The 15,801-nt window shown below is 40.7% G+C and overlaps 1 protein-coding gene across 1 annotated transcript in view; it reads right to left on the bottom strand.

Annotated features, from left to right (window-relative positions):
• Nucleotides 1–15,801, bottom strand: part of PATJ (PATJ crumbs cell polarity complex component) — a gene marked incomplete at its 3' end in the record, with an annotated part of 146,559 nt that overhangs the window by 16,203 nt on the left and 114,555 nt on the right. The window contains exons 32-35 of the mRNA XM_080348732.1: nucleotides 15,346–15,417; nucleotides 14,721–14,838; nucleotides 13,972–14,105; nucleotides 594–677 (exon numbers count right to left, since the gene is read on the bottom strand). Coding sequence (XP_080204858.1) covers nucleotides 594–677; nucleotides 13,972–14,105; nucleotides 14,721–14,838; nucleotides 15,346–15,417 — 408 coding nt within the window. The remainder of the gene's footprint in view (nucleotides 1–593; nucleotides 678–13,971; nucleotides 14,106–14,720; nucleotides 14,839–15,345; nucleotides 15,418–15,801) is intronic.

The following is a 15,801-nucleotide window of genomic DNA, read 5'->3' as shown; positions in this document are numbered from 1 at the left end:
TTAACCCTTTCCCTCCTCCCTTTTCCACAATCGTCTGCAGGAAAAACACAACGTTTATTCCTAGAAATAGTTCTATGTTCAGCAGTTTTACAAGCTGTGGCCTGAAGGAACCGGTAGCTCCTCTGGCAAGTTTTTAGGCAGGGGTGCAGGAGAGGATGTAGGCAGGATGCTGGCGGGGATGCAGGAGGGGATGCTGCAGCCCCCTCGCCTGCTCACCTCACATTTGCTCAGCTCCACACTTGGTTTGCAGCACAAGAGATGCCAAAGGGGCAGCAGTAGTGCAAGCTTCCAAATCAAAGATTAAACAGATGAATAATACTGAGCTATTGGACATGACAGGTGAACTATGTAATTCGAGAACTGCCTTGCTCAATTAAATTTAATATATTCTCAATTTGTACCTTCAGCTTATATAAAGCCGTAAGGAAATATGAACTTGTCAGAACATTCTTAGTGACAGAAAAGAATCTTTAAGTACAGATCCTACTCGATCATCTCTCTTTCCCCTACAAGAAACCTGCACTGTGTTGAATAAAAGCACACAGGACAAAAGATATGAGCGAGCACGCACACACATAGAGACACTCACTTACCTCTAGAATCTGATCGCCAGCCCAAAGCCTGCCATCCCGGGCTGCTGCCCCTTCTTCATAAACTTCATGGATCACTATGGCATCCTGTGGGAAGAAAGTGGGGGGGATGTGAATCCTCCCTCTCAAACACCCCCAAACTGGCAGCCAGGACCCACCCCACGCAGGCCTCGCTCCGCAGGGAGAAGGGACACCTGGAACAGATTCATTCTTTAAAACATATTTTGGGATTAGAATATTATTCTTGTAATCAAAATATAGCTAACTAGTAAAAAGGTAAAAAGGATTTTGTCTTGTCTAGAGCTTCTTGGGCTTCCATAATTTTTATACGTTGGCATCAGCAGTAAGTGAACTCAGTGTGAACTGTTGTATTAATATCATCTACTTTTTATGATATTATTTAAAACCAGATTCTTTGGAGCTATGAATATTTTTAGGGACTTGGCATAGATCTCGGCTTTAAGCAAGAACTGAATGCCTTGTGGTAAATAGCGCTGGTTAAATCTGTAAGAAATGAAATCCAGAAGAAAGGAACAATGGCAAATGCTAGTTTATTACTGAGGTTGGAAAATGTAGGCAGTGGCAGATGTAGCTTCAGGGAAGGTTTCAGTGATTTAATCTTATTGCCAGCAATAGATGTCCCCAAAGAAAAAGCATTACAAAGAACATACTGTTCTCTGGCTGGTGCTTTCCCTTTGCATTGTTCTGGTTTATTTCCTTATTTCTTTTTTTTTTTTTTTTTGAAATCCTGTGAAACAAATAGGTGAACATACGCTGTGGTGCTCCAGCAGCAATCCCCACAGCTTCCCTGTGCAAATGTGCTCCTCTCTTAGTGTCACTACCAAACACCCAGAAATGGCTTCACTACAAACTTTAAACTGGTGACATTCAATGAGACACGTAAGTATCAGGTAACCCATTCTCAGACACATACACCCTCTAAAAAATGCTTGGATTGTGCAGTTCCTTGAGCAGTTTGATGTTTGAATGCACACATGGCGCATATGAACAGAAAGCAAACTCAGTGCCCTTAAGCTAAATGCTCTGATCAAGACAACATCGAGAGCATTATTCTCTTTCATTCCCACTGCACCTTATTTAATGATGTGGACATGGATCTGCAGCCGCTGTGCTGCTGCTGGAGCACAGCAGCCCTGTCAGAAGCTGCCTCTTTTATACAGACACCAGGCACTGAAAAAAGCCTGAAGTATTTTAATCACAAATGGATTACAGCTGATACAAGTATCCCAGATGAGGAGGAAAAAAAAAATTCAATCTACATAAATGAAGGCAAAATACTGTGAGCTGTGTACCAAGGTAATTAAGAAAATCTAAAGAACGGTTCGATTTAAAAATGAATTATATATATACCACTGGCAACCACAGGGTTTTCTTGACATAACTGAAACGGCTGTTCCCAGTGGAACAGAGTAACACGTGCGTGTCCATCTCAGCAGAGCTGCCCAAATCCTCTGCTACATGTCTTAGATCTTCTCTCGGTTGTGGGGTTTTGGTTATTGTGGATTTTGTTCAGGGTCTGGGTTTTTTTTGTGGTGGGGGATGTTACATGATCATTTTAAAATAAAGGTAACTCCAAGCCAACACCAGAGACGTTTGCCTGGGTGAAAGTCAGGAGGGTGACAGTGATGTATATTTTTTCACCTGAGGCTGATCGTGGGTAACTTTGAGAAAAAGCTGAGTCTGTGGTTTAGAACTTCCTGTAGCACACTTCACTTTCACTTTTTTAATCACTTTACAAAGGAAGGCATTTAGAAGTGGCTAACGAGATATCACAAAATATTGACCAGCTTGCTAAGGCAGCATCATTCAGCTGGGACACACCAGGTCACAGGATGAACATGAGGTTTGGTTGAAAAATGGCAACGTGACCATGGAAAAGAAGACAAATCAAACACTTCCAGATTGATTTCATCTGATATTTTCTAACCTCTGAGCAAGGAGCTTTCAATCACATTTCTTTTAAGTTTGTTTTCAATCTGTGGTTGCTTTAAAAATGGTCAACAAACTGGAGTTACCAGCTCTTCCCCGTGCTGCACTATGGAGAGTAAAACCACACATACCTAAAGCTCAGCGTCAGGAACCACTGAACGTTATCAGTTTGAACAATCTGCATAGTCTATTTGAAAAGGCAACAATTCAGTATTACCCTGCGGTTCCTGCATGTGGTAGAAGCCAGACCTAGAACTAAAAATACATATGGCATAAAAAGGTACATTCCTGTTTGGTCTGTGCCTACCCTGAAAAAGGAAACATCTCTCTGACCTGCCAAAACACTGTTTTTCTTAACTTTTTTTTTTTTTTTTAAGTAGTGTACTTGAATCAGGCTTATCAAATCAATTAAAAACAGAATGAAGCAATGTGTCCAAGATGTACTGTAAAGATTTGTAAACAGTCCCTAAGCATAAATATGAGAGTCTTACCTTCCTTAGCTTATATACTATGATAAACAGACATCTTTCCCCTGATACTTCTGAGATCAGCTAAAAGGACATTTAACTCACGACTAATCCTTTTTGCTGGATCTAGAGGCATCTGGGTCAAACTCTGTTAGTTTTGATCATCTGTGACAAATCACTAAAAGCAAACTATTGATGTTATTGAACATTTTTGATTATATCAATATTTTAAAGAAATTTATGCAGTAATGAGATGTAATTCCTACTCCAGCCATCTAACTAAGCTCTAATCTGTAATGACTCTATTGACATGCTACAGATTTAAGCTACAACACGCCTCTCAGCACGTCAGGAAAATTTAGGCTTTATCATGACTAAAACAATACACAGCATTTATGTAAAGGGTATTTTGGTTACTGGACATCTGCAGCTCTTGATCACGAGCTTCAAATTCATCTGCTTGATATCTCTAGAAGTAAAGGCTTGAACAGTTCAAAAATCAATCAATCGAGAGGAAGGGAAAGTGGAGTCAATGTTCAACTAGAAGTTGTGAATTCACGGTGCCTCTGGACAGATTTTCAGTCTCAGCCCTCCCCATTTCCTCTCCCTACCCATTTCATATAGATTATGACTCTCCATGATATAGCTTGGCAGAGTCGCAAAAACTGTTCGTGCAGAAAAGGGAAATGAAAACACTCTTGTATCAAGAACACCATTGTTTAAAGAAAGCAGCTGCTCAAAGCACATCCTTCATGAGGTTTACAAAGACATTAAAAAACCTGGAGCTTTAATCTTTGTCTGTTTTGACAAAGAATGCTCCGTTAGCCTGGGAACGTCATATAAGTCAGGAATTAAGGCAAAGCTGAAGATTTCTTGGATGGGACAGAAGGATGCAGAATACAAGCCAGGGAATATAAATAGCATTTTAACAGCTAAATGACATCCAGGCTCGCAGGTGTAAACCTTGACTATCCAACCATGAAAACCCTGAAAGACAAAGTCAAGGAAAAGTTGTCTGCTACTGCTGAGGCTGCTGAATATTATTGGCTGAATAATGCTTTTACTGATGGGCCTGTAGCTCAATGAAATGAAGCTGAATGCACTGATACTCCATGCTGCAAGGCTAAAAAAATAAAATCACCTGCAAGCCGGAGTAGTTCCCATACATGGCAAGAACATACATGGATGGTATATGATATGTAACAAATCTGTTAACAAGTGGGAATGGTCATCAAACCTGCCGCACACAATATTAAATGGTATTTTGTGAGGTTCAGATTTGAGCTGTGGGACTGCAACATCCCACTCGCTCCTGATTCACCAGCAGGATCCCGCTGGGATTGCAGAGTCTTCCTGAGCATATGAAGGTACACGAGTGACAGTTCTCACACTGACTGACAAGAGGTTTGGGCTGTGGAAGCAAAGGCAGACAAGCAGAAGAGTTCACAGTCTCTTGGTCAACACCGTGAAGATTAATGCTGGCGCAGAGAGAACGAACGCTGAACAACCTCACAGAAATTAACATCCCATCTGAAACCCACTGATGGAAAACACAACCTGTAAAATGTGCACGGTGTGACCTACGTTGCGTTTCCTTCTGTCTAAGAAAGGGAAGTAGCCCTGAACTCTTGGAAAATCTGATCTCAATTCCCCCCCAGACATGGATATTTTTTCTGTTTGCTTTATAACAACTTCAGAGACCTGCTAGGGGAAGGATATCGACTCAGCCATCAGCAGAGAGCTCACGTAAAGAATTAAATTCAGTAAGAGTGACAGCTTAATCCTTGTATCTTAAATGTCAAAGAACTCATATGGCAGAGACCCCAGGCAACAACCACATAGCACCGTCTGGATTGAGCCTGTGGGAAAAAGGTGGTAAAGCCCAAGTCAGCTTCTTCTTCAGGAAAATCACTGACCGAGCGAACCTTAAAAGCCTGCAGGACCATAAACAGTGTTGAGAAAGCCTCATGAGCTGCCTGGCTTTAGGCTTGGATTGCTCACACACTCTCTGCAAGTTTCTAGCACGTGAGCCTGTCTCTCCAGTGTTTCTTCTGTGCAGCTGTTCTTCTGAAGGACAAGCAGCAGCTTTCAACACAGGTGCCCTTTACCACTGAATATCAACCCCAGACTGCAAAGTTATTTGCAAATGTTGGGAGCAAAGGATGAGAGAGCAAAAGGACACAAGACATGAAGGAGGCTCAAACATCAAGTACCATGGATATTTTGACAAAGTTGTACTGTGTGATAAGAGGCAGAACAACATGCAAGAGGGGGGTTTCAAAAGAAGTGGAGCAGAGAAATCCCCACATACCTGGCATTGGCTGGACTTGACAAGGAAAAAGGTAAAGAGGCTTCTTGCATAGTATTGAATAGTCCTTATCTACCACAGACCATTCACAGGAAATTTTTCTTTAACTGAGCTAACATTAACTCCATTTTGAGTTTATCTTCACTGTCCTATTTCAATCTACAAGACCCAGTCGCTGTTTTGATAGGGTCAAAGGCACTTCACAGAAGTGTGGTGAACCACTACACATCAAGGACTGCAACGATCATCAGGACAGAATGACAACAAGTAGGATCCTCAGTTAGAAATGAGTTGTTTGAAAATCCAAGGCCACGTTTTCCAAGATGTGCATTTGAAAATGGTAATTGTTGGACAAAAACATCTGCCAAATAGTCCTGAGAGCAGAAACCAGACCCATAGCTCCAGCTCCAAGGCTCTCTCTGCCACCAGAGCATCACCAGCCAGTTGTTCCAGACCAAGGGACATCATGCAGGGAAGACGTTCCCATCTCCCAGACAGACACTTCTGAGGAGAGACAGACACCGATGCTGGAAGTCCAGGTCAAAATAGAGACACCAGATTTTGGGGAACCCATGTGGTTGGGCAGTGCTAGAAAGCAGGTGGGGCAAACCGTTGGAATTATGTGAATTTTATGTGCCTGCATCTCAGTTTGGTCTGTAGTTAGGTGAACAAATCTTACCACTAACCCTAATTATGTATTTATTGTAAGAAATGAAGCTTTCTGCATGGGTGAGATTACTTTTCTGAGGAAGTAAAAAAGTAAGCTACCTATTAAAAAAAAACAAACTAACATTCTGGGAAAAGATGTTTCCTGATTTAGTTGACAAGTTCTGTTTTCCTAAGCTAATATTACACATTTCCATCAAATTTCCTACATAGCTACAAATGTTATACTGAATTAGCATTTATTAAAGATAAGAAAGCTACAAGGGTTTTTGCTGACTGCAGGATTACAGGTTTATCTCTTTCCCAGGGCAAGTACAATATCATTAGTTATTTCCTTTTCAACTTTTATATTTTTTTGTCCAGAGCAGTAAAATTGTCATTTGATTTTTACAGGCTGGTTCACAGATAAAGTAGAAATCAAGCAGCTGCACAGTGTGTTTCGCTGAAGAATTAGCCCCACATAAGAATCTCTCAGTAGTCAAAATAAATCCAGCAGCTGGTTACGTGTGGGCAGAGGAAATGACAACAGCTTTGTTATGATCTATGATTTTCCCTTTACAGATCTAAACAGAATCTAAAAGATAACGGTTCGGCAACAAAGCTGAAGGTCAACTCCAAGCGAATCGCTTGACTTCTTCGAGGGGTTTATCTAATGCATTGTGCTGCTTATACCTCCTTCTAACACCCAAATATTTCACAATCGCGAGCATTCACAAACCGTTAACAGGCACCCAAAATCCTAAGCCAAACACTACCATAATAAAACAGGCTGTATAATGTAAAAATGCTTTACGTTGCATGATACTGAAAAACTTCTCTACTCAAGGTCAGAACAAAAGGTCTGTTTCCCATTTAAGAACAAGCCCTTGCAAGAGATGGTGTTCACTTGCCAACTTTCATAAAAAAGATTAATCCACAACATCAATATGAATATAATTTTTCATACTAAAATACAGATTTATTTTAAGGAAGTGGATAATATTTGTATTACATTTTATAGGCCCCTATAGTTCCATCTGGTCCTTATTTATTTAAATTTTATTCAGCTTGCATAATATTTTTGCTTACAGTTATATTCTCTAAGATCAGAAAAGCTACAACCTGAAAATTCAATGGCACTATTCATTAACATTCCTTCGGTCTGCAGTCATAGACATTTGCAAGCTCTCCTTTGATTCTGAAATAATAAAACTAAGGTAATAAGATGTTTAGTGTAAAAATATATGACTTAAGTCAGAATGATAGAAAGAACTATGTTGCTATGGATCACATGCCAAAGCAAACCAAAGTTTTTCAAAAAGTATACATGCTCATTTTAGAGGGAATAATAAAACACAGAACTACATATTAAAATGTTAACTCTCTCACTCTCATTATTTTATTAAACAAAAAAATATGAAAATTTACAATGTACAGTGCATAACACAGGCTATAGAGAGTGCACGAGAACCTGGATGCGTGTGACACAGGAAGCCAAAAGCCAGTGGGTTTCAACCAGCAGTAAGCAAGATACTTCTGAAGTCCCTTCTGACATGTCCTGCTGCTTTTGTATATTGTTTGCTTAAATTTTATGGTTGATTTACACTCCTGGAAGACTCCAGCTTCTTCAAGCAAGGCACTGCTAGGCGAGTTAGCCGTACAGTCAGCTAAACCCGTGCCAAAGATCCATCAAAGAGATGATTTGCAAAACTTACTACTATAATTCCCATTTGTGATAACTCATGTACAAAGCAGTTTGGTCTTTTCATGCTGTCGTAAGCTAATGTCCTCTTGGAATTATGATGAATCCACCAACTTCATTTTAACATTATCCAACCAAGAGTCAAAGCAATTCCTCACAATTTCAGGCTAAGTGCATTTACCACTCTGTCATTAAACCGCCTTCTGTTTTATAAATGTGAATGATGGTTAAGAAGTGATTGCATTTTTTTCTCTCTCAACCGCAAACTTTTCCTCTACAGTACCCAAGTCATGATTAAAAACTTTGGGCTTCTATTACCATTTTTTCATTCTGTTGCTCCATTCATTGTGCGATAGACTTAACAGCATCTATAGCCCATATATTGCTGAAACCCCCCTGTGACCAATATCTTGCTTTTCATTTGTACTGACTAATCAGGTAAGTATATTCCACTACCACAGTTTCAGCCTTAGCTGCTCTTGATCACTGTCTACAAAGGTGCTCAGACCTCAGCTGTCTATAACTGATGAAGTTACTTTTGCCTGAATCCAAACAGACCGGAGGTGGGAGGGAGGGAAGAAAACTCAACCAAGGGAGAACCAGTTCATTTAGTAACAAAAACTCTCATCAGTCCCCATGTTTAAGTAAGTCCTCGTTGGTGACGGCAGCACGGCACAAAACAGAGATATCAGCTTTGGCTTCGGCATTAGTACCAGCCTGCTCTAATTACGGTAATTAGCCCGCGCAGCTCCAGGGGCAAACATCGGGTCTGAAACAGCTGCAATTTAAAGTCACAGTTTTCTTGATTATTCCCTTGCCCTTCCTTAACAGATGGGGTTTGTGCAAGGTCCGACTCACCTGGGCTGACAGAATGAATCTCAATATTCTTCCGTCAAACGGCAGGCCCACCATCGAAGCTCCCCCTGCTCCGCTGTGAGCCAGAAAAGCTTCTGGGCTGACCAAAGAGATTAGAAAAGCTTTTTCCTCTCTGACCCTGGCATTACCAGCTCTCACACCAACCAGTGTTAGCTGAGTGCAGACATATTCTGTTACCTTTTGGAGCATTGCTAAAGTGATCCCGTTCCCTGGCTTTGTGGATCACTTTATTTTACAGATGGAGTACCTTAAAGTTTGTTAATTGCCTTAAAAATGCCTTTTATTAAAGTCAGCTGAAAGCAAAAGTAAAAAAAAAAAACACCAAACAAATTACCAAATTCAGAAGTAGACAACTCAATATTAAATTCTCCATGAGAGGTTTGCTGTCATTTTCAATAAAAAAGACACAGGAAAAAGTATGCTGCTTTTCTTTCTATGTAAGGTTCAGATAATGATTCCTCTCCTGCAATTTTTTTTCTTTTGTATCGCAGGTGCTTCTTCAGTACTGAACTGTGATTTCAAGTCTCGGCTGAGCCTCTGTGCTCCCCTCCCAGGGTTTTCCAGCTCTGCCTGGAGGGAACATCCCTGTACCAGCCTTGAAACTGCTGAATCCCCTCCGGCATGTCTGAGCGTCTTAATCACCCAGGCAGCAAATACAGAGTCAATAACTACAAGTAATCAACTCAACCATTACTAAATTATTCAGCTGGAAGTAAAACAGTGCTTCCTCCCTCCTACTAAGAAAATGTTTGTATCTTAGAGCAATGCTTTTTCCATGGACTGCCAAGAATAAAATCCCTGTAAATTGACAATGCTGTTTTAGAGAAAATGGTTCATTCCAAGTTTCTAACTGGACAAGACACCACTTTGGGGCTATAATGGTGTTTGTATGACTTAATCCCCCATGCCATCGGGAGGAGTACCAAGATATCTTTTTTTGAACAATGCCTTGATGCCCTCTTCTCAGATAATTTAAGAAGAAAAGCTCACAGAAACCTTCTGGCCGAACAGTTCGAAAGGAAAAAGTCCATTAGTCCAAAGCTAAAGTATTTGCCTTGAATCAATTTATGCAGAATCATAGAATGGTTTGTGTTGAAGGGACCTTCCCAGCTCCGCCAGTGCCACCTGCCATGAGCAGGGACATCTTCACCAGCTCAGGTTGCTCAGAGCCCCGTCCAGCCTGGCCTGGGATGTCTCCAGGGATGGTTCATCCACCACCTCTCTGGGCAGCCTGGGACAGGCTCTCAGCACCCTCAGAGGCAACAATTTCTTCCTCATGCCTGGTTTGAATCTCCCCTCCGTTAGTTTAAAACCATCAACCCTTGTCCTGTTGCAACAGGCCCTGCTCAAAAGTCTGTCCCCATTTTTCTTATGGGCCCCTTTTAAGTAGGGAAAGGCTGCAATAAGGTCTCCCCGGAGCTTCTCTTCTCCAGGCTAAACACCCCAACTCTCTCAGCCTGTCTTCCCAGCAGAGCTGCTCCAGCCCTCTGAGTGCTATGAACCAAAAGGGGAACAGTTGAGGAACTTTTCCTAAATTTATGGTGAACAACTGGATGATCAAGCGCTGCCAGTCCTGTATCCTGCAGGGACAGTTACTCATCCTGGCCCCACATGGCCCCAGCTGACCAAGCCAGGGCTGGATCACTGCTGTGAACACCCCAGTCCGAGGGCTGAGCTCCATGCGTCACCGAGAGCCACTGCATCTCCGGGCTCGGATCTGGCAGCCCAGGCACCAGCGTCTGCCCAGTGCTGGGGTCGGTGGTGCCTGCAGCTCCCGGAGCTGCATCCCAGCCCAAACAGGGCTGAGCATCCCCAAATATCGGTGCCCTGCGGCTGAAGCGGCTCAGGCGCCCTGGGAGCAGTGACAGCTGCCAAGTGACAATGACATCCCTGTCAGGTTTATGGCTGCTATTAGTGGTGGAGCTGACAAGTTTTTATATACAATTCAGCAAGCGGGGGGATGAGAGGGCAGGACGGTGTCCTGGCGAGCAGAGTGAGAGCCTCAAATCTCATTTTGGGATGTTTCTGGAAAGACTTTTTAAAAAAAAAAAAAAAAATCCCACTCTGAGGTTACTTTTACAAGTTTGATTGGACTACAACCAAACCAAAAAAATCTTCTCACAAATCTAAGCCCTGTACTCCAGCCAGCTCCACTCTGCAGTTTAATTGCTTTAGAGCAGAGGCCATGTGTTGTGTTCACTCAGGGGTACGGGGGAAGGTGAAACGAAAGACAGTGAAAATCAAAATAAAAATTGACTCTTAGAATTGAATGAAATAGGACTGCTTAAGGCTATAGCAGCCTAAAGATGAACAACATGAAGACAACTCTCAAGGTCAACCTTTCCTTCCTCATGCCTCTTCTACAAGCTCGTCTTTCCAGTTGATGTGCTCCTGCTCCCCTAAGCACACAGCCACAGTCCTTGCTTATAATACACACAACTTGAAAGGTTTTGCAAGTTTAATGGGATGGTCATCTTCTCAACAAAAAACATTTCAGAGGGGTTAAGGCACCACTTTCCAACCTCCTGAACAAATTAACCTCCCTGCTCATAGGTTGTATTTTTCAAGTCGCTAGCTGGTGATTTCTGATGAGATTCCTAAGGTTACGACTCAAAAGTTGCACTCTATATTTCATTTTGAGGCACTGTGTCCCTTTAGCGGGATGCCAGATTTATTACTCCGAAAGCTGGGACTGTACATCATGTGTTTAAAAAAGATATAAAATATTCTGAGTGAACTTTTCCCATCACACTTGAGCTGTTGTTGTGCACCAGTGTCGACTACTAGAACTCAAATATTTTTAGATCAAGTGAATTTTAATACCATATAAATGAGGCCTTTATACTCTTGCCATAGTCCCTTTAGATTTGATAAGTTCTAGCAAGGAACAGCCTCCCTCGATTCCCCATACCAATAAATTACTTCTGCAATCTCAGGAACTGGGATCATTTCATAGGCACTTACACACCTGCGCAGGTACAAAATAAAGATACCGCAGTAGAAAAGGGAGGAAGAAACTGGGTGTTCATGTCTAGTTTTCTCAGAGGACAAAAAGGTAAAAATCTCTGCAGCTGTTTGTGGCTCTGGCAGATTCACTCCTAATCTGTCACCTTTTCTTGTCCCTGGCGGAGCATATTTCCATGGTCCCATCAGGGCATCTCCCATCTATCGTCTGTGTGCGCCATCTGAACTACACGATCACAGAGGACGACATCCCTGCTTTGTGCTTGCAGAGATGTCTATGAACAGTGCTGTTCCCATTCCTTTTGGCTTTGATCTGACAATTCCCACTTTAAAAATCGCTAAAAAAACACCCCTTGAATTGCTGAAGCCAATTATAGCTTCATTTTAATTCCTCTGCAATGCAGAAAACAGTGGGACTTGGATACACAATTTCTGCCACACGAGACCTTTGGAAATTAAGAACTTCTATGGCACATAAGCATAACACATCTATAAGCAGTGAAGCTGTAAATCAACTTATTTTGCCTTTTTTAAGAAATATAAAAGATGTCTGTCTATAACCCCAGTTATAAACAAATGATGCAGAGCAATGACAAGACACATCACTCAGCTCCATGTACCTGACTTTGTTATATTTCCTCTCTAGTCCACAAAAGCAGAGATGGAAACTTTCCTACAGTCCCAAGTAGTATTTTCTTTTACCCCTCCTTCACTTTGTTATGTGAACTTCATTTAAACTCTTGAACAAAAGAATTTTTTGCCTTCATGACAAAAAGGAAAGAATCCCAGAGAGGGTCTCTGCACATGGTAAATGATCAGATTAGATGGTGGTTTCACAAAAGCAACTTGTTTCCTGTGAAACAACATTGCTTGCCTTTGAATGAGCAAATTCAGAAATATGAAAAAAAAGAGAGATTCATTTTGGTAAGTCCTGTAATGCGAGGATGAGAAATGTCGGAAGGCGGACCTCCCTTCCGTCCCGAAACTCAGTGCCTGCACTCAAGTGCCTAAGTTTTCAAAATAAATTCCTAGGAGGACATTTTAATGAATAAACTAAGGAAAGCATAATACTTAACCAAAACCATTTACTCAATTTAAAGAATAAAATCCTTTGCATTTTTCTCATCTGCTCTTTAAAGTAGATATTTACAATTTTCATTTATTTATATTGAAATCTCATGAAAGACATGTACCAGATCATGTCTGACAGAGTGCCACGTACTATTTCCAAATTCCAGTTAAATGGAAAAGCAGAGAGATGACTAATGCTGAACGACTTATTTGAATTTACTCAACACTAAGGAGCCTGACAATAAGGGACTGGGTACAAATCAGTGCATGGCTCGACAGAGCGAAAACCATATAGGCTGATTTAAGCCTTCAATATAAGTGAGATCTATCTCCATATGAAACAGAGCCATTCATCCAAATGCTACAGAATAGGAGACTTGGATAAATGGGACCAAAAGTTTCAGCTTTAATAATGTAAAAGATACAGCCTACACTTCGCAAAACAAAACTTGTTTTTCCTTGCAACTTCCACTTTTTTTTTTTCTTTCTTTTTTCTCAGTCTAGAAGTGGATTACTACATTACAAGTGTCTGTAGCTGTGGATACCCCCAGCACTTGATTGCTTAATGATATTTTTGAGAACAATTGCATGTAAGAGAGCAGCTCTATTGCCTGAAGTGTCCCTGAAGCAGGGGATTCAGGAGAAGCCAGTAAAGACACCTCTGCAGCAGAGTTGTTTACTGAAAGAACTGAATTTGACATTTAAAATAAACAATCTGACATTCTGTTATACTGTAACATAGCATTTCTTAAAAGGAAAGCAGAGTGGAAACATCAACAGCTGAGGCAGAGAAGGGTTTAGCGTAACTAACTTGCTGAGTTTACACTTGAACCGATACATTTTAATTTAGCTGAAGATAGTTTCTTAAAAAACAGCATAGCCAAGAGCAAGATTAAGCAAAAAGACACAGAAAACAATAAAGGATTACCTTTGGTTTACCTCTGTTCAGCAAGTGCTTTTGCTGGCAGGGAGATAAATCACAGTTTGTCTAAACAGCTACTAAGCATTTAGACTCTCAGGATGGAGGTGTTAACCTTGCTGAAGCAGCTTTACCTCCGTGACATTAACTTCTAGTCCAACCACAGTGTTAACTTACCTGTTGGAAACTTGACTCACAATGGTTAAAAAGGAATACATATTTGTAAACTCTGACCATAGCAGAAGGCATTACTGAAACGCCGACCTTTCCATTTAAACAGGAACAGAAAACGACCGATCCAATACAAGGCAAAATTACCAACGTGCTATTGGAGATTGTAGTAGCTGTTTTCTCCTCATGTACTGAACAATTCCTTAGAGCAATTACAGATTAATGGCATCATTAGTTTCTATGTTTTCTTTGCCTTTGTCTCCTATTCTTTAGCAGAGACAGTAAATATTGGTTTAACATGAACTCACCAGTGGGGTGTCTTTCCCCCCAACGATGCTGAGGCCCAGGCCTGACCGACCCTTAGATATCTCTATAGTCGTCTCCTGCCCTGGAACTATAGGACACGTAGCTGGATCCACAGGCAATGGGGGTGAAAAGACACCTAAGAACATGAAAAAGCAAATAAATAAGTCACACTATTCAACAAGAAAATACGAACAATGAAAGAAATTGTATGAGAGCAACTAATTAAGCTCCCATATTTCACTCTTCACATTCACAAATTTAAATTTAACTAGAAGACTACTCTGAGTCATTTCCAAAGTCTCTAAATCAGAACAACTCCAGAGTTCTGGGATTAAATGTTCCGAGTACATGTCTAGGAGGACATTTAATACAGTTATAACCTGTACAATTCAGATCATCACAGCAAGGTGTATTCCATTCAGGACAGATAAAGCCACGTCCCAGCACCATGGAATGGGCAGAATGTCCCAGGCTGGTTGCCTTTCCTTCTGTTTTTATTTTAATTAAAACAAGGAACAATGCCTTTGTATGTAAAAGTCAAGTAAAACAAGCAATGACATCTTCAAGCTCTCAAAAACTACAAAATGAGAGAAAAATACAAGCACCTCATAAAATAAAATAGGTCACTGAATACTCAAAGGGGAAAATCTCTGCAAAAGTTATCTGGAAAAACAAAAAGAAAAAAAAAAAACATCCTGGGTTTGGGTACTAAATATACATTATATTTCTGGAAAAAATAACTAGTTCATACTATGGCTGGTGACTTCTGCCTCTGGAGAAAGATACGTCGGTGCTGGCACCAAGGGTATATCCTGTAGGTTGCCTGGTACTTTTGCTGAAGATTTGGATTGTTTGATCTGGTTGAGGACCTAAAAGCAAAGCAGAAGTACAAGAGATCAATCACAGAAAGGCCTGTTCTGTGGGCATCATCATTAGTTGTTGATTATCGTACCTTACTAAATCCACTAAGTCAATAGAAGGGGAACAAGCAATAAGAACAGATGAACTGAAAACATTCTCTTCATAAATAAATGGAAAATTGGGATGACTAGGTAAGTGTGATTCCAGAAATGTTCATGTAGGACATAGGGACAGGACTTCACTTTTCTCACTTGTTCCTCACATACAAAAAGAACATGTGGTAGGTTTTGTTGAGTTTTTTTTCTTTACTTTTCAACAGCAGAGAAATCCTTGTCGTTAGCCTGTGTGACTATTTCCACATACATAAAGAGAAGCAAGACATTTTTTAAAGTTTTCCCACAATAAAATTATGTAAATGTCTCCCCAGTTAACCCTTTCCCCCCATAAATCACTCACTCTTCAACTAGATCAAGCCCCCAGAAATCCTCTTTATTGGTTAACATAAACACACATACATTTTCTGGGAGCTGCTCCACGATTTCCTGCTGATCTGCCACCACTGGTTTCTCAGCTTTACATTTCACAACCTAAAAAGTAAAAAAAAAAAACCAAAACAAAAGAGAGGTTAGGGGGTCCTCCCCTTGTGAGCTCTTAGCCCAACTTAGGCCACTTTGATTACAGTTATTAGTTATCTTACCCCATGCTAAAAAACCAGGGTAAATAACCTAGTTTTCGGAAAAAGCTGAGTACCAGCTTCAAAAGACAACACAAATATACTGCATCTCAAAAGAATTTCTAATTAAGATGACAATTCATATGTTTTTAAAAAATACATAAATAAAATTTTAGGTAACTGAGTTTCAAAATACTGCCCTTGTTTCTTGAAGTTTTATTATGTTACATCACACCAAGCCCTAGTGTCTTTTTTTTCCCCAGCTTGCTGTATCTGCAGAACTGTAACTATTATCCAA

Source organism: Nesoenas mayeri, assembly GCF_963082525.1.
Source record: "Nesoenas mayeri genome assembly, chromosome: 8".
In the NCBI taxonomy this organism is placed as follows: domain Eukaryota; kingdom Metazoa; phylum Chordata; class Aves; order Columbiformes; family Columbidae; genus Nesoenas; species Nesoenas mayeri.
Note: the sequence above shows the minus strand (reverse complement) of the source record. Positions and strands in the feature narration are given on the sequence as shown.